Genomic DNA, 22,363 nt, shown 5'->3' with positions numbered 1-22,363 from the left:
CTACTGAGAGCGTGCTCCTCCATATCAAGTGACTTTATGAATTTCAATTCTCAACCTCATCTTTAGAAGGGGTTTTGGAGGTTATTCTGCAAAGAGGTATTAAGATGCCGAAGGTGTCTGGGGAGAAATGTTCCCCTGTTGACAGCTATGGTGGAGTTTTTTATTATAGCTTGACCTTAGGGGACCATTTTGATGCACACTGATCATTTCAATCACACAGTTACCATGAGGCCACTGGATTAATTTTATTTCTGAGAATGTGGGTGTGGGATTTAGAGAAATTTAGCGAGGAAGTGAGCCCCACTTCAGATGGACAAGGTCTATTTGGGTGGAGAGGAAAGGGTAATGAATTATCTGCAACACTATGAGGGGACCATCTTCTGATTTTACAAGAGCTTCTGCTGTGGGAGCTTGTGGGAAGTTGTGTTCCTCCTGCCTCATGTAGGATCCTCTGGAGGGAAGAGCTAGTGAAGCCAGTAACCAAAGAGTTGCCATCTCTGTTGCTGGGAAGACCGAATACTTGAGAATGGTGTGGTTAGTTTAGCAGCACCACTTCTTACATTATTCTACCCAATAAATATAAAAAGTAGAAGTTCTATTCAATCAATCAGTAAGAAGCCAAATGTCAAGTCAATATTATGAGTACCCTTCAGCAAGAGTTCATTTATTGATTCTGCTCAGCCCACGCAAACCTGAGGTGCTTTTTTTGTTGTAAAAAGAAATCTCCACAGGAAACCAGCACTATTTTTAAGTGAGTTGGTATTAAAGGTAGCCTGATTTTTTAATGTGAAATAAAAAAAAAAAAAAGTGAGAAAACTTTAGGAAACCTTATTGTAGGTTTTTGCATATACCTGTATGGAATTCAGATCAGAACATTTTGTAAGGAAATGTGGAAGGGTGGAAGGGGTTTATACTATCAAACTATACACACTCTGTGAGCAGCAAAAAACTACCCTAGCTACTTCTCTATTACTGTCTCTTGAGTCATAAGTCAATATGCATGTGTACCAAAGACTGGTGTCTCCATAAAGTGCCTGAAATTCAATATTTTTTGTCTACTGTGTCTTCTGAAAATGCCTGCATATTTTATATTCCCTTGTGCTAGAAATTGTCTCTGTATTTTATGTACTGTTGTTTGTGAAGCTCTATTTGCAAACATAAGTAACAGCTAGTACTGGAGAGGATATACGGTCTGTATAACGTGCCTGAAGAAAACAAATCTGAAAGTATACAGATGTCCCTAACTATAAATTTCCAAGACACCACAGGAATTTTTAACCTCATGATAATGCTGTTAAGAGTACACCATAGCTGTGTGGGATGCATTCTTGTAGCTGGCAGGAAGGAAAATAGCTCCAGAGTCTGGTTATTGTGCACATTTCCATGGCTGTGGCACCTATTTGTGTGAAAATCCTTTGGTGGTTTGAGTCAGTGGGACATGCAATCAGCAGGGTGCAATTCCAAACACTGCTGTATGCTGTCCACTGGCCATGTTGTCCCCAAGATAAGCATGGCATGATGGAGCACTTTCCAGCTCCCAGGCAAGATGTACAGCTGGAGGGTGACCTGGCTGTGCTCCCCTGAAGCCTGACCTTGGAGCTCCCAGCAGAGAAGGGTGCTCCCACATGGCTCCCAGATTAGGGATCCCACTCATTCATTCAACAGCAATGCTGGAGGTGGCTTTGCCCATCCACAGTCTGAAAACCAGTTTGGGAAACACTACTGGTGTCCTCTGAAGAGCCTCATGCTTCAGGTAGCACAAAGTGGAAATCCCAGTGGGTATCCCCAAGCATGGAATGTACCATATTGCTGAGTCTATCTGGGATGGAGAGCACGTTGCTTCTTGCCCATGGCCTCAACACAACAGTGTTTTTGATTAATGTGAGAGGATATGGATTAACTGCAGGATATAGATTAATTGCAGAAATGGTTTTCTTCAGTTCTGGGTTGGCTGCTTTAATATGATACCAAATAATACTGAAGCTAAGCTTGAAATCAAGGGCTTTGAGATAAACAACAGAGTTCGTTTCCTTTTCAAAATACATTCCAGTGAATCAATATTTCTTGCTGGGAAACTACTGCCTCCATATAGCTTTCATTTTTGTACTGCAGGGTTAATTTTTGACAACCTGAAGGCTTGTTAACCATGCACATACACCAAAAGCCAAAGGTCTGTGATTTTTCATCCCCAAGGCACAGGCTGGTGTTACCCTCAGCCTATTTCTCTCACGCAATGGCCAGTCCTCTAATGAAGGGGATTTTTGTTTGTGTTTGGGTTTCATGAAGCTACAGCAGTAACTACAAGATGTCAACAATAGCAACATTGTATCAGGATAGGGCAGATGTTTACATACCATGCTCTGGGTGCAATTTCTTCAATGAAAAAACATTTCCAAGCATGTAGATGGTCAGAATTTGAAACACATGGCCAATCATGAATTAGGTTTCACCACTTGTTCTGACAGACTGGCTGAAAATGCCAAATGCTAACACATGCAAACCAGCTTCTTTTTCCTGCAAAATTTCAAATTTCTTATTTTTGTTGCACAGATCATCACTCAGCCCAACTCTATGCACCTGCTTCTTCAGCACTCAAAGAGCACCTGTGTTGGTTTATAGGTAGGATTAACATGCAAAGCACTGAATAATTCAAAATGGTTTGAGTGGGTAGAAAGACAAGTACACTGAAAATAACTTGTTTTTCTGGAAGAAGTTTGCCTTTTTGTAAAAAAATAGTAAGCTTAAACTTTTTATTATGAAATACAAACTTTCAGACAAAACTTCTGTTGTGGTTTAAGCTTTCCTGGAGTCCAAAAGCCCAAATGGAACAGATTTAGATTTGCCTCTGCTCTCCCTTTTTTCCCAGTAGGGTAAAAACAAATTAAGCAGGAGAAGAGAGAGGTAAAATCATGAAATAAAACAGTCTGGAATCGATTTGGAAGCCAAAAAAGGTAAGTTTAACAAAATATATCTGACATATGCATAAAAGGGAAAGTTACAAAAGGATAAGAAAAAAGGATAAATGAAAAAAAAATCTACAAAACCAGGCCCAGATGGCAGAGGATTCTCTTGATGTAAAGGTGGATTCTCCTCAGATGCAGTCCTTAGGAGTGTGGATGCAGCAGGAGGCAGGTCTCCCCATGTGGTAGCAGGAGGAGCAGCTGGAGCAGCAGGGGAAGAGCAGGAACAAGAGGAAAAGGCAGGAAGATGGCTCTACTTAAATAGGCTTGCTGGACAGGAAGGGGGAGTGGAATAGACCTTGACCCGAGGACCCCTACCCCCAGGAGGGGGAACCAAGTCTCTCTGCCCACCTGAGTCAGGTTTCTTTGTCCACCTGGGAGCTAGGTTCTTTTCAGCCCCTCCAGGGATGGGTGTGACCAGACACAACTTCTCAGCTAGATATCATAATTATTAGCTTGGGAAGGCACATAGAGGGTTCATGTGACAGATCTGCTCTACTGAGAAGGTTGTCTAGCTAAAGTTCATTTCTCATGGTCGCTACCAGCTCTAGCCCTGATGAAACAACAAGGTCCATGCTGTGATCCAAGTCACTTGACTGCCAAACTCAGCCCACAAGTAGAACAGAGACATAACGCATTCAAGCAACAACTCTTAAAAGTAAAGAATTTTAAATGCACATTTTTCAATTGAAGATTTTTGCATTTTAGTCAAAACAGGATTTTTTTTTTTTTTGGCACATGGCTGATTGGCTTTTATTTAAAACTGGATTTAAGACAAATATTTTTACACATATTTAATAAAATAATACACCGAAATAAATTAATTTCTGGTGCAAAAATAGTTTTGTTAGAAATTTCTTAAGATCCCTCAGGAAAACTTCCCTTCATTGTATTACAGAACAGAAATGGAAAAATTTTCTTGATCTATAAGCTCCAAATGATCCACTGTAGTACATAAACTACATTACAAGTAGTAGCTATTGCATTAACCAGTATTATTACTAAGGAGTTCTTCTGAACTAATAAAACTGTTGCAGTTCCAGTCCTTCATCTTGCAGTGGATGACCTAACATAGAAGTTTTTCTGATTTCCTTGGCACCCAAACCATGGATTCTTGTTCTTGCAGAGTCCCATAAAATTAGTTGTCTCTGAAGTTAAGGCTGTGATTTATGTCCATTATTTTGCAGAGATATCACATGTCACATTATAAAGGTTGTGATTTTATTTCATTACATGAGGAGAAAAAAGAAAAACAACTTGTAGCTTAACATGAGAGAACCAGAGTTAACCTTTCTCTGTTGCAGGAAGCCATCCAGAAGTGTAAAGTGCAACTGATAGAGACATTTCCTGGAGAAGCTCATCCTAAACAAGGGTCACATTTCTAATTTTCTTTGGGCTGAGCAGATACTCAGTACGTCTTTGAGGTCGCACCTAGGGGAGAGTAAAAGCAGTTATGGAATTAAAAAAGCAGTCCAAGAAAAGCAATCCTCAGGATGTTACCTGCCAAAACTTCACCCCAAAACTTCATACCAAAATGAAATCTATCAGCAACCCATTTAAAGCCCAAATACAAAGGAAAGCATGAACAGAAGAACTAGTGGAAGGTGTCCCTGCCCATGGCAGGGGGGTTGGAACTAGATGATCTCTGAGGTTCTTTCCAACCCTGACAATTCTGTGATTCTGTGAAAACAAGTTTCACATGCAATACACTGATGGTAGTTCTGGGAATTCACTCACTGGTCTTATGCTATCTGAGAACTTCTTGTGGACTCTGCAGTCTGGATTCTTTTAAACAAAATGTGATGTCAGGTGTTTCTCCTCTGATTCTCTTAAAGAAACAACCCTTTAAGCTGTAAGAAAAACTTAACATCTGAAATTGCTTTTCAAATACATTAGAAATTGCAATAATAAGGAGGCCAATATTTCATGTATCTGGAAGACTGCTTTTAATATTTCAGTATTTATTCAAGGCAGGCTTTTTTTAAAGTTCCCATGACCGGCATGATTCCATTTCCACCATCAGCAGCCTGTTTTCAAACTGATCCCAGCAGGGACAGTTCAGGGCAGAGGCTGAGCAGTTTTGAAACCCCTATCCTCAGCTGAAGTCACTGCAGTGGATTTCCAGTCCTAATTACATATGTGCCTTTAGAAAACATCACTGCAGAGGAAAAGACAGAGGAAAAATCATTCTCAAACACATCCAAGCAACAGACACTTCAGATACTTATATGTAGTAGTGAGACGTCACACAGATAATTAAAAATTAGCTCTAAGGAAGGAAAATAGCTTCCAAAGTTGTAAATATCTATCCTCACATAGCTTCCTAAATGAAACACAACACTCACAGTTTGCTGGGGACAGCCCCAGTGTTGGTTTCATCTATTTCCAAGCAGAAGCTGTGTGTGGGCTACTGTTCCTTTCAACTTCTTCACCTCATCTCAAGCCCCTGGAAATTAATGGAAAATTCACTGTTCTTCCCAGGGGAATATTTTATCAAGCATTTTTTATCAAGCTGGTTCCTAATTATTGACCAGTCTTCTTGTGGTTTACTTCTGGAGCATTAATCATGTACAGTCTATATTGCCTTGGTAGTCTTCCAGTATTAAACATCTTTAAATAATGCATTTGATACATATGCATCAAGTAAGCCATAGACGAAAATGTTAGAAAACAAATGTGGACAATGTGTCTCTGCTATTTTATGAGTCCCAGCACCTCAAGGAAAACCATGGGATAAATATAACTATCCTAGAAACATTTCATAAGACAGCTGCCTTCTGTTTTAAACACAACTCTCTTTCTCCACATCCCCTACCCTCCCCCTGCCCTGACCCTTTTTTTGTTGCTAGAACATGCTGCTGTTTTCTAAATTTACCCTTCCTTACTGTTTATTCCTGCAGAGAGGAGTGGTGCTTTGGGAAGTAACAGGATTGCCTGTGTCTGCTCAAAAGACTTTTCCCAAGAACTCTCTGCTGCACTTAATTTCTTGCAGTTCAGCCCAAAGACCTTATGGCTGCTCAACAGAGAAGAGACATCACACAGGTATTTTCAGGGCACATGAGAAGTTTCCTCTGGGCTGCCTTACCCTGGAGATTAATATATGATGAGATTAGGTTCATTTATGGCAGAACAGTTGTTCAGCATATCCTGATTGTTCAGTTGCAGGTCTGTTATGGCAAACTTTCCCATTAAGGCAGAGGTTTTGAGAAACTTTCTACCATATTCCTGTGTGACCTACTCTAGGCAGACCTGCTCTGGCAGGGGGCATTAGACTAGATGATTTTTTGAGGTCCCTTCTGACTCCTAACATTCTGTGATACTGTAGAAGGGAAACAAAAATTCTGAAAAAAGATGAAGGCATGCATTATTTTTGTGGAAAGAAGTATTCCCAAACACTGTGGATTGTTCTTTGAGTATCAAATATACTGAATGAGTTACCACACTAAGTGATCAGAAAATTTTAGAGGGGGTACAAGAGCACCTCATTGAACGCTGCCTCTGAGAGCTCCTGGAACAGGTCATTGTTTGAATCCCACGTTTAGCGAAATACTAAGGTAGGAATATTTCCCAGAACTTGTTGCACAAAAATACTGTATTGCATCCAGATTTATTAAAGAAACAAAAAAGGACATTAATCAGAAAGTTTGTCAAATAATGTTGTTGAAAGAGACAGTGTTTATAGCTGTTAGAAGGCAACATTACAGAAGATTTTGATTTGCATGTGGTTTTGAATAGGAGGGAGACAGAGGACTTGCACCAGCTGAATCCAGACTGTCCTATTTTTCCCTAAAAGCACTGGGAAAAGTGTAACCCAAGCATGCCTCTTTTCTTTAAAAATCTCATCTGCAAGAATGAGCCATCTGGACCCTGCTTTGCCATGCCATGTCTCCTCATCACCAAAGAAGGAGCCAAGCAGCAAGTATGCTCCTGGGGCTAGGAATGTGCCTAAGATGTTTCACCTCTGCCCTGCTGCATCTTTCATAGTTATTTGCTTTAAAGCAAATGCTCTGGGCTACTTATCTTTTATTCTCACTGTGCTCTGATGTTAATTAATGAATAATTCCAAGAATTTTAGTCAACTCATGCTGTGTACTGGCCCATTTTCTGTGGAGCTTTCTCTGAAGGAGCATAGTCTCACAGAGGCTGCAGTTCACTGGATATAACTTCACTAAAATGGAGACTGCTGGCTGCTGATCAATGACCTAAAACTCATTTTCTGATGCTGCGGAAGATCTCCTATAACAGCAGGACCACAGCAATCATTTCATATTCAGACCCTGATGCATTACAGCTGCTAAAGCCTCTGCCTAGTTTTGATTTGATGAAGGAGCAGGTCCAGAGGATGGCCACGAAAATGATCAAGGGGATGGAACACCTCTCCTACGAGGACAGACTGAGGGAGCTGGGGTTGTTCAGCCTGGAGAAGACTCTGGGAGAACCAACAAAGGCCTTCCAGTACCTGAAGGGGACCTACAAGAAGGCTGGAAAGAGACTGTTTACAAAGGCCTGCAGTGATAGGACAAGGGACAATGGTTTGAAATTAGACTAGACTAGATTTTGCTTGGATGCTAGGAGGAAGTTCTTCACCGCAAGGGTGGTGGAACACTGGAACAGATTGCCCAGGGAGGTAGTTGAGGCCCCATCCCTGGAAATATTAAAGGTCAGACTCAACAGGGCTCTGAGCAACCAGATCGAATGGAGGATGTCCCTGCTCACTGCAGAGAGGTTGGACTAGATGACCTTTGGAGGTATCTTCCAACCCAAACCATTTTATGATTCTATGGCTTCAAATTTGTTTCCTCTTCAGATTAATTCAGTGTTCTAACAGTCCTGAGAAAAAATTTGTTTCATTATTTTTCACATCCTATACACTGAAGTAAAAAAAAGACAGCTGTAGTGGTTTCCTGCTCAGCCCAACATTACAGAGCAAGGTTCTAAGGTGGTCCCCTCTATCAGTAAGGATGAAATATCATCAGCATTTCTTTTACACACTTTTTAATTCCTTTGTATTGTCAGCTTGGCGTTTAGTTAACCATGGATATTTGCCAGTCACAGGCTTCAAAGCCTGCCTTTTGACTTATCAACTGCCCTGGGTGTCATTTTATAGGGATTAGTATAAAGGAACTGTAATTCTGAGAAAATCTTGGCATAGTTTCTTGGTTTGGTTGGGGAAACAGATGCTCAAATCTTTCCATTTCTTCCAGTCAGACAAAAAGGGAGCTAGCAATACATGGATGAATCAGAAGATAGAATGAGTATGTGTATCTGCTGATTTCAGGGCTGAATCCTTCAGTGATGTTTTGAATACTGATCTTCAGTTAATGAAAGAAGGACTTCTGCTATTACAAGAATGTTGTAGTCATTTCTGCAACCCATATGACATAGTGATATGAATGAAGAAAACACATCTGGCATTATGAAACAGGGCTCTAAGCTTTAAATTGATTTGACAGATGGCAGCTCCTCAGACACTGACACTGTGGAAATGTGTGATAAACTGAAGGCTTTGCCTGCTATTAGCCAGCCAAAAAAAATTCCAAGTCTAAATGCATTAGAACAAATTGCTGAAATTAATGTGGTAGGAGTACTTCCAAATGCGTCCATATGCATCACACATTTGGCTGTTAGAACAAAAAATCAGGGAGGCACAGCTTTCTGATTCTGAAAGTTATTTTTCTCACTGCCCTCACTTTTTAGTCTCAATCCAAATTCACTTCATTTACAGGATAACACCTGCCAAAAAGTCCTGGATACTCTCAGAATTCGGATACACTATTCCTTCAAATAGCAAACTAGTTCCATCCTGTCAACTTTTTGTACACTCAGCACATTTCCCCGTCCATCAATAGTCTGGAAATTCCCTCTCATTTCTTCTTGGGTTAATCCCACCCACATAGCTTCACTCCTCCCTTTCTTCCACAGACACTTGGAAAAATTATCCTAAAAACTGCATGTTTCTTTTCTATATCTGTATCATCAATATTTATTATTCTCTTAAGTGAGATATGCCAATGTATATCATAACATGACATAGTCTATAGTACATTTCATCACTAGGGGTGAAATTATTTGCTGTCATGGGTTTATATTTCTGTTTTATTGACCTTTTAATTTGATTTTGATAGCTTAATTTTTCTTTTCAAACAATCCTCTGAGTCAAAGAAGTTATATATGGTGCAATAAATGGAGCTACAATTCATCATTCATTTCCTTCCCAGTATAAAACCACAACCACAACTAAATAATATTTCCAGTTTATAGAGTGCCATTTGGAGTAGTTAAGAAGAAAAATAGATCTTTCCCCATTAGCAGAGCCATGACTCACTCTGGATTGGAGAGGAGGAGTGTGGCAAGATCAAGCCTCCTGTAGCTGTGTTGAAGTCAGCTGAATTATACCAGGGATAAGTCTGGCCCACTCATACCCTCTTGTGAAATGGTCTTTTGATTTATCATAGAGACATTTATGGCATATTAAATGGGTTAATTAGGAGGTTAGTGTAGGAGACTGTCCCGTCTTGCAAGATGATGAGTCCTTGGAGCTCCTTTTGTACCAGTGGGACTAGAATAAATGTGGTTCCCTGGAAGTGGTACTCAGGACCTGGCAGAACTGGTCCTATGGCTGTTGTTCAGGCTAAACTGCATGCGGGACTGCCCCAAAATCTGTTAGAGCTAAGGTAAAGCATCCTCCTCATTGCACTTGGATTTTTGGAAGGAGCTCTGCACAACAGGTCTGAGAAACAGTCCTTCAAATGGAACCTTGGTCCCTAACACTCTTGGCCTGCAGCTCAGCACTGGAACTAGGAGCAAGAATTATTCTCCTTCCATCGCTGACAGTAACAAAATATGCAATTAAACAGAAGCCTGCAACTCTACTCTCCATCTGACCTTTACTTGGCTAATGTAATCAGAATTCAGACCTTCCAGCACCCCTGACTGATGCTCCTGGCCTCCCCCTTCCTGTGGCTGGCAATTTTTACTTCAGCTCAATAATTTAGTTCAATATTCATCATTTTTTAAATGTCTCACACACCACTCTTCCCCGCCTTCTCCTTCACTGAGGTATTACTTTTCCCTAAGATGACTTGCCAAATCTTTTGTTCATGGTGTGAACTGATTGGTGCAATTGCCAGGTAACATTTATCTGCTGTGAATGTTCTGCATTAGTTTCTGGTTCAAAGAGTTTGAATGGCCAATAGCTGACCTAAGTGATTTTTTGTTATCACCTTTTACAGCATGGCCCACCAGGTATTTCAAGCTTTGTACCTGGCTGGGTGCATAGGCAAGGACTTCTGAGGAAATAAAACCTTTTCTCCTTTTCTCTTTCAAATAATTTAAAATTCTAAGTTTTTACATATGGAACAGAAGAGATCAAATTTGAAGATGGTATTCTCAGAGACACAGAGACTGCCTAATGCCTCTGACCTGTGCTGAAACTCACCATCAAGTTTTCTCCTGGGAGCGTGAGAAACAGGCTGTGCAGCAGGTACAACTGCCTCTGTCCAGTCAAAACACTAACTTGAAAATTCACTGTGACTGCCCTGCTTTTCATCTCATGCTCATACCCATGAGCTTCTTTTGATTTTAAACCTCTCCATTCAAACTTTGCCCATATAGACCTGACTTCTAGTGTTGCTTAATCCTGATCTCGTAAGGTGACAAGGAAGCCAGCCACAGAAATCATAACTCCTTTCACCCTGCAGAAGTGGAGACACAAGGCTTCAGGTATTTAGTGTCTATAGCTCTTCCCATCAGTAGATGAGCTCATTATTCCTTCCCCACCCTGCTCCTGAAGGAGGACTTGTGTTCTTCACTCTTTCTTCTTGACCTCCAACCACTGCAATTCTGCAGATATGCAGAATCACTGCAAGAAAATTTGCTCTTGACCATCCAGGGAGAGAGGCAGTTTGCTGGAGTCCACTCATTTATGACCTCCTTCACTATGTTAAAAAATGGATACCTTCTCTATGTTAAAAAATGGATACCTTCTCTTTCTCCATTTTTTTTTTATTCCCTATTTCTCATTAAGGAGTCCAGAAAAATAAAGAAGAATAATCTTTATGAATGTTTCTGGTATCCAGGCAGGGAAAGCCAACTGAGAAACACAACTTTCTGTGCTTAGAAAATGCAGTAACAGGAAGGCAGGTGGTTGCTGAAGAAACTGTTTGACTCAGCACTAATCAGCAAAGAGTTAAATGGTTTGCCTACTTGACACAAAATATAACGAAAGAGCATCGCAATGTTTCTGATGTGATATATTTGCAACAGTGCTGATTGAATGCATCCAGTTACCACTTTTTGTCAGAAAATCTCTATTATACAGTTAACAGGAAAGGTTATGAAGATAAAAGAAAAATACTTTTTTCATCTGGGAAATGTTTTACTATGATTGTATCTAATGCCATGAATTTAAATCACATACTGCAAATCCACAATTTAAGATAAATCTTCACCAACCTTCATCAGCTCCTGCAAGATGGACAAAGAACTGGCTTGGTGGCTGCACCCAAAGAGTGGCTGTCAATGGCTCCATGTCCCAGTGGAGGCCAGTGCCAAGTAGAGTCCCTCAGGGATCAGTCCTGGGACCAGTCTTGTTCAACATCTTTGTTGGTGACATGGACAGTGGCACTGAGTGCACCCTCAGCAAGTTTGCTGATGACAACAAGCTGTGTGGTGCAGTAGACACGCTGGAGGGAAGGGATCCATCCAGAGGGACCTGGACAGGTTGGAGAGGTGGGCACAAGCCAACCTCAGGAGGTTCAACAAGACCAAGTGCAGGGTCCTGCATCTGGGTCGAGGCAATTCCAAGCACAAATCCAGGCTGGGCAGTGAGTGGCTCTAAAGCAGCCCTGAGGAGAGGGACTTGGGGGTGCTGGTGGACGAGAAGCTCAACAGGAGCTGTCAATGTGCACTTGCAGCCCAGAAAGCCAACCAGAGCCTGGGCTGCATCAGGAGAAGTGTGGCCAGCAGGTCAAGGGAGGTGATTCTCCCCCTCTACTCAGCTCTGGTGAGACCCCACCTGGAGTACTGCGTCCAGTTCTGGAGCCCCTCTTACAAGAGGGATATGGACATGCTGGAAGGTGTCCAGAGAAGGGCCACCAGGATGATCAGAGGGCTGGAGCACCTCTCCTATGAGGACAGACTGAAAGAGTTGGGGCTGTTCAGTCTGGAGAAGAGAAGGCTCTGAGGTGACCTTATTGTGGCCTTCCAGTATCTGAAGGGGGCCTACAAGAAAGCTGGGGAGGGACTTTTTAGGCTATCAGGTAGTGACAGGACTAGGGGGAATGGAATGAAGCTGGAAGTGGGGAGATTCAGGCTGGATGTGAGGAAGAAGTTCTTCACCATGAGAGTGGTGAGAGCCTGGAATGGATTGTCAGGGAGGTGGTTGAGGCCCCATCCCTGGAGGTGTTTAAGGCCAGGCTGGATGAGGCTCTGGCCAGCCTGATCTAGTGTGAGGTGTCCCTGCCCATGGCAGGGGGGTTGGAACTGGATGATCCTTGTGGTCCCTTCCAACCCTGACTGATTCTATGATTCTATGAAGTTGGGGCCATCACTATATAATCAGAAGCCCTATTGAGACTGAGAAATAGTTTGTCTTTACAAACCACTTTTAGATTGCTAAGTATTCCTCCAATATCCAGAGAATGAATCATTTACATCCAGTTATAAATAATTTTCACCTGCAAATTATGCTCTTGAGATTTTTTCCAAAATGTGTGTGCAGTTACTGATGCAGCCAGAGGCCACCACAACATTCTTGTACTAAGTATTGTCCAGGGACAGCTGTTTAAACAGAAATGGTTTGACTTTATGCTGTGTGCCTGTGCTGGATTTCTGTGTTGCCTTAGCCACTGACTGCAAGAGACCTCCCAGGCTGCCTAATCCAGCATTTGACATGGAGGGCTGCATCTACACTCACATTTCAGTTTGAGTCAGAAGCATGAACTCAGTGCTTGTGAGCTCAATCTCCTGACATTCCCCACTCACAACACTATTCTCACTGTGGTGTTGTCTGGGAGCACTCCAACAGGACAACTGTCAGATAACACCAAATGGCTTAACATCCTCCCAGTGCACATCCATCATCAGTGAGCACCACATCACTTGCAAACAGCTACAGATGAGTGAAGTGATCACCTCTCCCTGAAATGTGTATAGGGTGGCTATGGGTTCCTCAGCACAAGCTGTTTTGCTTCTCAGAACAGACTGCAACGCACCACACACCTTTTGCACCTAAACATAGCCAGTGCCTTATAGCCCTGTTCATAAGCATATCAAACACTGTCTGAATCTGTTGCTCAGGGTTGTAGATCCACAATGAACCCTCAGCTGTTCTGCACACACTTTTCAGCTTTGCTTTAACAGTTTCTTGTTTGACAAGTAATTAATGTCAAATATAACTACCAGCCACAAATACATCAGGATCATTGCTATTATTTTTACTGTTATTATTTTGATCAGTTTTAATCATTGATTGAGGGCTTCCTAAATTTTATTGTGTGCTAAGAGAACTAGATACACTCTGCTGTGATTTACATGCAACATCATCCCCAAGACAGATTTCTGCACTGTACATGTTGAAAGAGCTCTCTTCAAAAATAAATGAGTTATCACTGTGCTGAGGAGTGAACTTGGTACCACATCACTGCCACAGGAATTATTGACAAAAGCTATCATGGAAGCGCTAAATGCATTTTACAAATATACAACATAAATTATGATCCACATTACTGTTGGGCTAGAAGCTAAGAGAGATCAGCAGCACCCTTCAGAATGGAGGCCGCTGAGAATGGAACAAGCAGAGGAATAAACACTGAGCTCTCTTTCCTTACATGTTAGCCACAAGGAAAGGGGGCAAAGTTCTGGGGCAGACTGGGTGTTAGCTGTGTGATTTCCCTTCCATCAGTGCCAAGACACCAAAATACAATCAAGTAATTATCCATTTATTTACTGTATCCGCACTGGATTTCATTTGCAGAGGAACTTCAACTCTCATCACCAATGTTTCCATCTCCTTCATTATGCCAACAGGGGAGAACAACAAAAATTCCACTTTGGCAAAGGCACCTATATTAACATCTGTCCAGAATTATTACATGCCCAGAGCAAAGGAAATCTCCACACTATAATGGTTTAATGTATAATATGCAGAGAGGTGAATTCCCAAAAGCTGAGCCAGAGTTACTCTGGCTGGCAAGGCTGGAAGAATGAATATTAATAAGTGGGCTTGTGGAGAGAAAGGAGGAGAGTTTTTAATTCCAGGAATGATGAAAAGACAATTGGCTTTACCTATGGGAAATCTGTCCCAGTCAGGTCTATCCATCATGCTGGCCAGCAGAATGGTCTAGCTGATGTTTGGACAAGATATGAAAAGCAATAGAAAGGAAAGAGTAGATACTGTCTGAATGCCTGTTGGAGTTCAAGGAGCATTTGGATCAGGGAATCATAGAATAGTGGGGCTTTGAAGGGACCTCTGGAGATCATCTAGTCCAAACTCCCTGCCAAAGCAGGATCACCTAAGTCAGGTCAAACAGGAATGCAGCCAGGTGTGTTTTGAGTCTCTACAGAAGGAGACTCCACAACTTCTCTAGGCAGCCTGTTCCAGTGCTCTGTCACTCTCACAGTAAAGAAGTTTTATCTCATGTTGAGGTGGAACCTTCTGGTTCCAGTTTGCGTCCACTGACCATCATCGTGTCAGAGGGCACCACTGAAAAGAGACTGACCCCTTCTTCTTGACACCCACCCTTCAGGTATTTATAAACATTAATAAGATCCCCTCTCAGGCTTCTCTTCTCCAAGCTAAACAATCCCAGGTCTCTTAGTCTTTCCTCATGAAACAGATATTCCTGTCCCTTAATTGTCCTCATGGCCCTCCATTGGACTCTTCTCTAGTATTTCCTTGTCTCTCTTAAATCAGAACTGGAGACAGTACTCCAGATACGGTCACACCAGGGCAGAGCAGAGGGGGGAGAAGAACCTTCTTTGACCTGATAGGCATACTCTTCTTAAAGCACCTCAGGATACCACTGGCCTTCTTGGCCTCAAGGGCACACTCCTGTACCATGGGTAGCTTATCAGGACTCCAAGGTCTTTCTCCATTGAGCTGCTTTCCAGCAGATTAACCCCTAATGTGCACATGGTGTTATTCCTCTCCAGATGCAGGACTCTACACTTATCCTTGTTGAACTTCATTAGGTTCCACTTTGCCCAGCTCTCCAGTCTGTCCAGATCTCACCGAATGGCCATACAGCCTTCAGGTGTATCAGCCAACCCTCCAGGTTTCATATCAGCAAACTTGCTGAGGGTACACTTCATCTCTCTTAGTCTAGCTAGTCCTGTGAGGAGCAGGGAGTTGGACTCAGTCACCCTTACAAGTCCCTTCCAACTTGAGATATTCCATAATTGTAAGAGGGGAAAGTCTGTGATTTCATAGCTTTAGCCTGGGAAATGAGGAGGAAGACGCAGCACAGAGCTGAGTGAAACAGATGTGACAAAAGCTTTATTAGGCATTTCTTCCAGATCATCCCATCCCACCTAAAAATCAATCTAAAGCTGAGGCTAACACCCAGGAAATTCACAAATTAGACATTAGGGAATGTTGAAAAGACATGCCACTTACCCAGTTAGAGCTGTAATTGACTTATAAATACCTGCCTCCACCCAAAATCTATGTTTGAAGATAGTAAAATACATACTGTGTGAAAAACAAATAAATAATTATCAATATAACAGCACTACAATTACCTTTGGTACAGAACTGGTATGTAAATCTGCAGCAGGAACAGTGAACTTTGAAGACATTGGGGGAAGAGAGGAAATTCCTGTAACAAGAATATACAAGATTACCATTATTCAGTGTCCACCATGGCATGAATCACAAAAACCACAGAGGAGTACAGTTAATTATGATTTAATACTTGTAAGTCAAATTCTAGCTAACATTGACCTTATTGTGGCTTTCCAGTATCTGAAGGGGGCCTACAAGAAAGCTGGGGAGGGACTTTTTAGGCTATCAGGTAGTGATGGGACTAGGGGGAATGGAATCAAGCTGGAAGTGGGGAGATTCAGACTGGACATGAGGAAGAAGTTCTTCACCATGAGAGTGGTGAGAGCCTGGAATGGGTTGTCCAGGCAGGTGGTTGGGGCCCCATCCCTGGAGGTGTTTAAGGTCAGGCTGGATGAGGCTCTGGCCAGCCTGATGTAGTGTGGGGTGTGCCTGCCCATGGCAGGGGGGTTGGTACTAGATGATCCTTGTGGTCCCTTCCAACCCTGACTGGTTCTATGATTCTATGCTTTGGGCTAGCATAGTAAGGTTTTTTCAGCAGGAATGAGCTTGCTGGAATGAATTCTATGAGAAGACACCAGGAGCTGCTCCCATGTTGGACAGAGGCAGATACTGCTGGCTCCACAACAGTCCTGCTGCTGGCCAAAGCTGAGCCCAGCAGCGACAGGGATAACATATTTAAGAAAGGGTAAAAAAAGTGCTGCACAACAGGACCTAGGAAAGAGAGAAACAGCCCTGCAGACACCAAAATCAGTGAAAAAAGGAGGCGAGGGTGTGCTCCAGGTGTCAGAGCAGAGACTCCTCTGCAGCCCACACGGAAGACTATAGTGAGGCAGGCTGTCCCTCTGCAGTCCATTGACATTAACAGTGGAGCAGATATCCACCTGCAGCCCATGGACGAGGTGGATGTGCTCTGAGGGAAGCTACAGACTGGAGCAGACTCCTGGCAAAAGCTGTGGCACCATAAAGAAAAGCCCCTGCAGAAGCAGGTTTTCTGGTAAGAACTGTGACCTCATGGTGGAGCCAAACTGGAGCATTCCATTCCTATGAAGAGGATCCATGAAACAGTTTCTGAAGAACTGCAGCCCATAGGAAGGACCCACACGGGAGAAGTCCATGAAGGACTGCATCCTGTAGGATGCAGGGGAAGAGTGTGAGGAGGAATAAGCAGCAAAGATGATGTGTTATGGACTGACTGCAGTCCCAATTCCCATTCCTCTTCTCTGTGGGAAGGAGGTAGCTGAGCTAGAAGGGAAGTTGAACCTTGGAAGAAGTGAGAGTGGGGGAGGTGGTTTCAGTTTGGGTTTTCTTTCTCATTAACCTACTCTGTTATTAATTGGCAATAAATAATTAGTCTTCTCCAAGTGGAGTCTGCTTTGCTTGTGACAGTAATTGGTGAGTGATCTCCCCCTCATTATCTTTACCCACAAGCTTTTCCATATCATTTTCTTCCCCTGTCTTGTTGAGAAGAGGGAGTGATAGAGCAAGTCACTGAGCACATGGTGGCCAGACAAGGCCAACCTAGCATATTAACAAGTATGAAAAAAGCCCATCTAGGGCCCAATTTGTCCAGGTTTACTTAGATGTGCTTTATTTTTTTCATAACTGCTACATTTTGCAATACCACATGCTCTTGAAATCTTTCCATTGCACTTTAATTCTTCACAATTTATTTGTAAGATAAGAAAAAAAAAAGGCTGTATGCCTGGATTACAGACTCTGCACAATAATTTGTGTCATTAAGTGTTTGACTAAACGTTTTGATAATAATGTGGTTATAAATGCAAGTGGTGGGTAATGACTTGGTGAAGATTTACATTTGCTTTTAAAGAGTCTTTGTGCTTAAGGACTAGAATTTATAATGCCTTAGTCATTTAACAGTAAAATCATAGTTCACTGTCTTTTTTTCTTTCCCTCTTTTTTCTTTCCCTCTTTTTTTTCCCCCCTTTTTTTTGGTTTTGTTCCTGGTTTTTTTGGTGGTGGTGAAGGACCATCTGTAAAATACTGCAAAAAATGACAATCATATGAGAATCCAGTAATCCCATCTCCAGCTCCAAACGATATTTTGAATAGCAAAGGCATTTAAAATAACAAATCCAGGACTAAAACTAAAATTAACTGCAAAGAATTTTGATGTTTTTTCAATATTTTTGAAGGATCATATACTAGAAAATCCAAAATATTCCGAAGAGGTTCAGGCCAAGCAAAAGTCCTTCACAAAGTGTTGGAAAATCTTGTAATGTAATTTCTTAACATGCTATCCAGAATGCCCACGCTGAGAAGCAGTTTGACAATATGTGATTCAACAGTTGACACTAACCTGAGATTTCTTCTGTGTTCCACCGTTCCTCTGGGATGTATCCCTGATTTTCACTACCATGCCTTTGCCTGTTTTCCAAATCACCAGCTTTTTTCTTCTCAGCTGAAACTTTTCTAGAATCAGGAAGAGCTGTCATTAGAACTCCATTGTGATATGAGAACTATTGGGTAGTAGGCTACAGAGAAAAAACATTATAGTTTACTTCTGAAAATATATATGCAAAACACATCAGGGCCTTCCAAGTAACCAGCTGGTACAAATCTTGTCCCATATAAGTATTACCTGTGAATATTTTTTATTTAGAAAGTTTCCATCAGCTGCATTATCAGGAAGTAGGAAAACAAAGTGAACAATCTTCAGAGTGAAGACTCTGTTCCAGATCATAGGTTTTGCCAGAAATTAATCCCTAGTTCTGAATTTCAGGATATTCAGTAATGCAACACCAGTAATGGAACACCAGCTATGTCACTTATGACAGTTCAACATTTTTGTGATTTCAGCCCCCTTCAATTGCAAAACCAGAGCATCATTATCTCACATGACCACAGAAAGCTCCCAAGTGACTCATCTGTACATTGTTAATCTTTGGCTTTGAAATTCACTTTACAAGTCAACACAGCCACAGTGTGAGGTTGACAGAACTTCTTGGTTAAAGTTACACATCTCTGAATTTGCAGAATGCGACCTGCATAGCGTCACAGAGAGAAAAGTGTCCTTTTACTTAAAACTCTTATGCTAGAAGAAACGTTGCTGCTATTTGTGTGTATCTCCAATGGACAGATAGTGTCAGACCTATCTTTGCCTAGCTTTCTGGTATGGCAAATACAAACTGATGGCAGGATTACGACACCTCAGGGATCTGTGGGGGAAGCAATTATTTGTAGAAACTGCTGCATTTACTTTTTTATGTTTAGTAAGAGTCACTTTGAAGGCCCATAGAGCTTCAGATGAGCATTACTGATGGACAGATAAATGCAAGCCAGCTGTCACTGCATGGCTTTTTTAGGAGACAAACATGTTAAATACCACTAAGAAAGCTGTCATGGTTGCTAGAAGACAACAGCAATTGTTTAGGAACACCACCTCCACATGTTACATGATACTCTACTGTCTGCTTTATCTGATCCTTAGATCTCAACAAATGAAGTGTAGTAGCCAAATCAAAAACAGCTACAAAAAAAGTGAGTGACATACAGAAAGATAGCCAGTCAAGTTGAAAATAAGTGTGGGAAGTAAAACAATGTAGCTTTTGTCTCACCACTTCTTTGCTACTCCTACAAAACAGCTTCCAGAATCTACACTTTCTTTTCACAGCAGGTAGGCTCCCCAAAAAAAAGAAAGAAAAGGCAACAATCCTACGAAATCTGCATGTGATTGTAAATAATTCCTGTGATTTCGGTGTCATTGTTCACACATGCCAAAACTCTGTAGAACTGGCACCACTGGGTTTCTAAGTCCAAGATGAGCCATACAGACTGGACTCATCCTAGTGCTTAAGTATTTGCTTAAGTGATTGCTTAAATTTCAAAGTATGACCAATATTTATAAAGCCAGTACCACAACTGATGTTTGAAGTGAATGGGAAAATAGGAACTGTACTGTACTGGTATCTAAAAACACACATGCTGTCATGAAAATAGAATTATAATTGTCCAGACCAGATTCAGAGATTAGGAGGGAATCATGGACATGTTCAGGTTTTCAGAAAGCATGGTAGGGTTCTGTGAAGGACATGAATCCAGACACACCCTGCAGGTTCAGCTGATTTTGCCTTAGCAAGGTTGACCCTTGCAGAAGGCTTTTGGCAGAGCCAAGTCAGAATCCAGGCAAAAAAGGCTTTGTATCTGAAAACTCATATGCAAGTTGTGCCTGGTTTTGGCCTCTCATTCCCTGCAGATGTAATTCTGTTTTACCACTACAAATTCACTTGGGAAAATTATTATTTAGCATCAGAAACTAAGAAACCATGCTGAAGTTCAGTGGCATGGCATGGCATAATTAGCATCATTTCGTCAGGAGAAAATAGTGTTTACCTAATTTCGTATCAATTAAAGTGCTCTATAAATGGAAATCTAACAAGACTTTCACAAGATATCCTCACAAGAGGCCGTTAATGAAGGTAGGTGTTACTGAGGTGCCAGGCAGCCTGTTCTAATGCTTTGAAACGAGGTGGGGAGTTGAAAGCAGCAGAAGCACTGGCAGAGCACACATTTACAAGGCTCCCTAGAAGCTTAGAAAAAACAACTCCAAATAACCCCACTGACGTTGCTGTCACAGCCACACTGGCGCCAGTACATAGGATCTTACTGCTGATAATCATCAGCTCATCATTTCTAAGGCTTTTCATCTCAGGGAAATAAAGCACCAATAGCTTTGTGCTCAAGTGCATCAGGTAATCACTCGATTAAGTGTTGACAGTCATCATCGGGGCAGCTTTATTTATTTATGTGTTTGTTTGTTATCAGCCTAACGCGAACGAACCTTAGAAGAGCTAGGGACACCGTCTAACTAGCCTGGCAGCCCCACCTCAGCAGCTTGCCGCAAGGCCCGGGGACGCCCCCTCCACCCCGAACCCAGCTCTCGCCGCAGCCTCCGCCGCGCCGCCGGGCTCGCAGCGCCCCCCTGTGGCGGCACGGGCAAACCGCCGGCAGGCAGCTTTGGTGAAGGCAGGGCTGGCCAGGCTCCTTCCCCGGCCTCCCTCCGAAGCACCTCGGAGCATGGCCATTTTTTTTAACCATTTGTTTTTGCCCATCAGCTTCCGTAGGAGTGCATTTTCCGTTTGTAATGCCTGTGCTTGATGACTCAGGGAGGTTGGGTTTGTAACATTTTGATTCTTTCAGAGCTCACAACCTGCTGTGTTCTGTGCCCCTCACTTTTCGCCCTTAGGGCGGTCAATCCACTTCCCTACGCTGCTCATGCTTCCCCTGCTGTGCATCCAGAAATTGGCAAGGTCACACAGCAGAGCGGCACCCAAGTCGAGCATGGAAACTGATACCTCTTTCTCACTGTCCTGCAGCAGTCCAAAATTAAAAGGAAAAATTGTCCTACCTCATCCAGCTTACCTTATTTCATCTTGATATGCAGATCCTGAGAAAAGGGAAAGAAAAGGAAAAAAAAAAAGGGGGGGAGTGTGTTTAAAATGCAGAAAACTAAAATGAGACCCACTAAGAGAGCTCCTCTCAGAGCATGTACTGTGCTCCAGCTACCACAGGGGCTCTCCCTGCTTACAAAACCATGCAATATTCCTGTCAAACTGCTACACAGAAATCAGAAATTAGGCACATAGCTCTGAAGGAATGCTTCAACAAAGAACCTTAGCATAGGAACTAAACATCATCAAAAGTTAACATACTCATGAAAAACATGACCCCTTGTAGGCCTGCAAATGGCTAATACCAATTACTAACCAGATCATACTTAAGAGCAGGATCTGCCTGCTCATGCTGCTGCTTACAGGTGTTTGCACAGCACCAAAGCTGACATACGCACAGCACCAAAGCTGACAGAACTGGAAGATTTTTATCTAATAATGTAGTTTTTAACATACTGGGCAACTGTGAAGGTCCACTTACCTTTCTTCTTTAGACAGCAGTAGCGTACGATGACTGCAATGATAACTATCAGAAGAACGATACCAAGAAATGAAAGCACAACTGCAAGTACAACCACCCACGTGTTTTTGTTGTCTTCACTGTAATCATTTTCTGTTAAATTAAACAAAGAACCGTTGTAATACCAGAGCCCCAAAACATCCCTTTTGCAGCATTACTGTTTTCTGTGAAAAGTTACTAACTGCTTGTTGAGGATTTAACAAGGACCTGTGTTTTCCAAGTAATGCACTCTGTATCTATGGATGATGTCCAGGAATTTCAAATGTTTCCAAATGCAAATGCTTTATTGTAGTTGTAACTTCTCCTACAGCTACTTCTCTTCTGTAAAACACAGGGCTGCAATCTTCCAACCTAAACTTTATTTTGTAGATATGCTGGGCCTCCTAACATCCTTTGGAGATATTTGGGGTTGAGGAGAAGAGTTTAGATTCAATTTAGATGTCTATAGAAGAAATATTAAGTGTCTCACATAACTGTTCTTTTCATTGGGGAGAAAATAGGTATTTTTGGTTACACTTTGGCCAAATGTGCATGTGTCTGTCTGGATAAGAACAGCTCTGAAGAAGTGCCCATTTCTCCCTACAGACCACAGCCATAGTCTTAGGTGACTAGTACAGGTGGAGATCTCTAACCTGTAGATCTGACAAATCTCATTTTGGGATTTCTCTCACTGATTTCACCAGGTGATTGA

At 42.1% G+C, this 22,363-nt stretch overlaps 1 protein-coding gene across 1 annotated transcript in view; it reads right to left on the bottom strand.

Annotated features, from left to right (window-relative positions):
• Positions 1-4,322: 4,322 nt before the first annotated feature.
• IGSF5 (immunoglobulin superfamily member 5) overlaps positions 4,323-22,363 on the bottom strand; it is a 31,925-nt gene continuing 13,884 nt past the window's right edge. Inside the window, exons 4-8 of the mRNA XM_054390324.1 lie at positions 21,634-21,765; positions 21,124-21,148; positions 18,062-18,174; positions 15,702-15,778; positions 4,323-4,391 (exon numbers count right to left, since the gene is read on the bottom strand). Coding sequence (XP_054246299.1) covers positions 4,323-4,391; positions 15,702-15,778; positions 18,062-18,174; positions 21,124-21,148; positions 21,634-21,765 — 416 coding nt within the window. The remainder of the gene's footprint in view (positions 4,392-15,701; positions 15,779-18,061; positions 18,175-21,123; positions 21,149-21,633; positions 21,766-22,363) is intronic.

Source organism: Indicator indicator, chromosome 1, assembly GCF_027791375.1.
Source record: "Indicator indicator isolate 239-I01 chromosome 1, UM_Iind_1.1, whole genome shotgun sequence".
Taxonomy (NCBI): Eukaryota; Metazoa; Chordata; class Aves; order Piciformes; family Indicatoridae; genus Indicator; species Indicator indicator.
The sequence above is the reverse complement of the archived record's forward strand: the minus strand, read 5'-3'. Positions and strand labels throughout refer to the sequence as shown.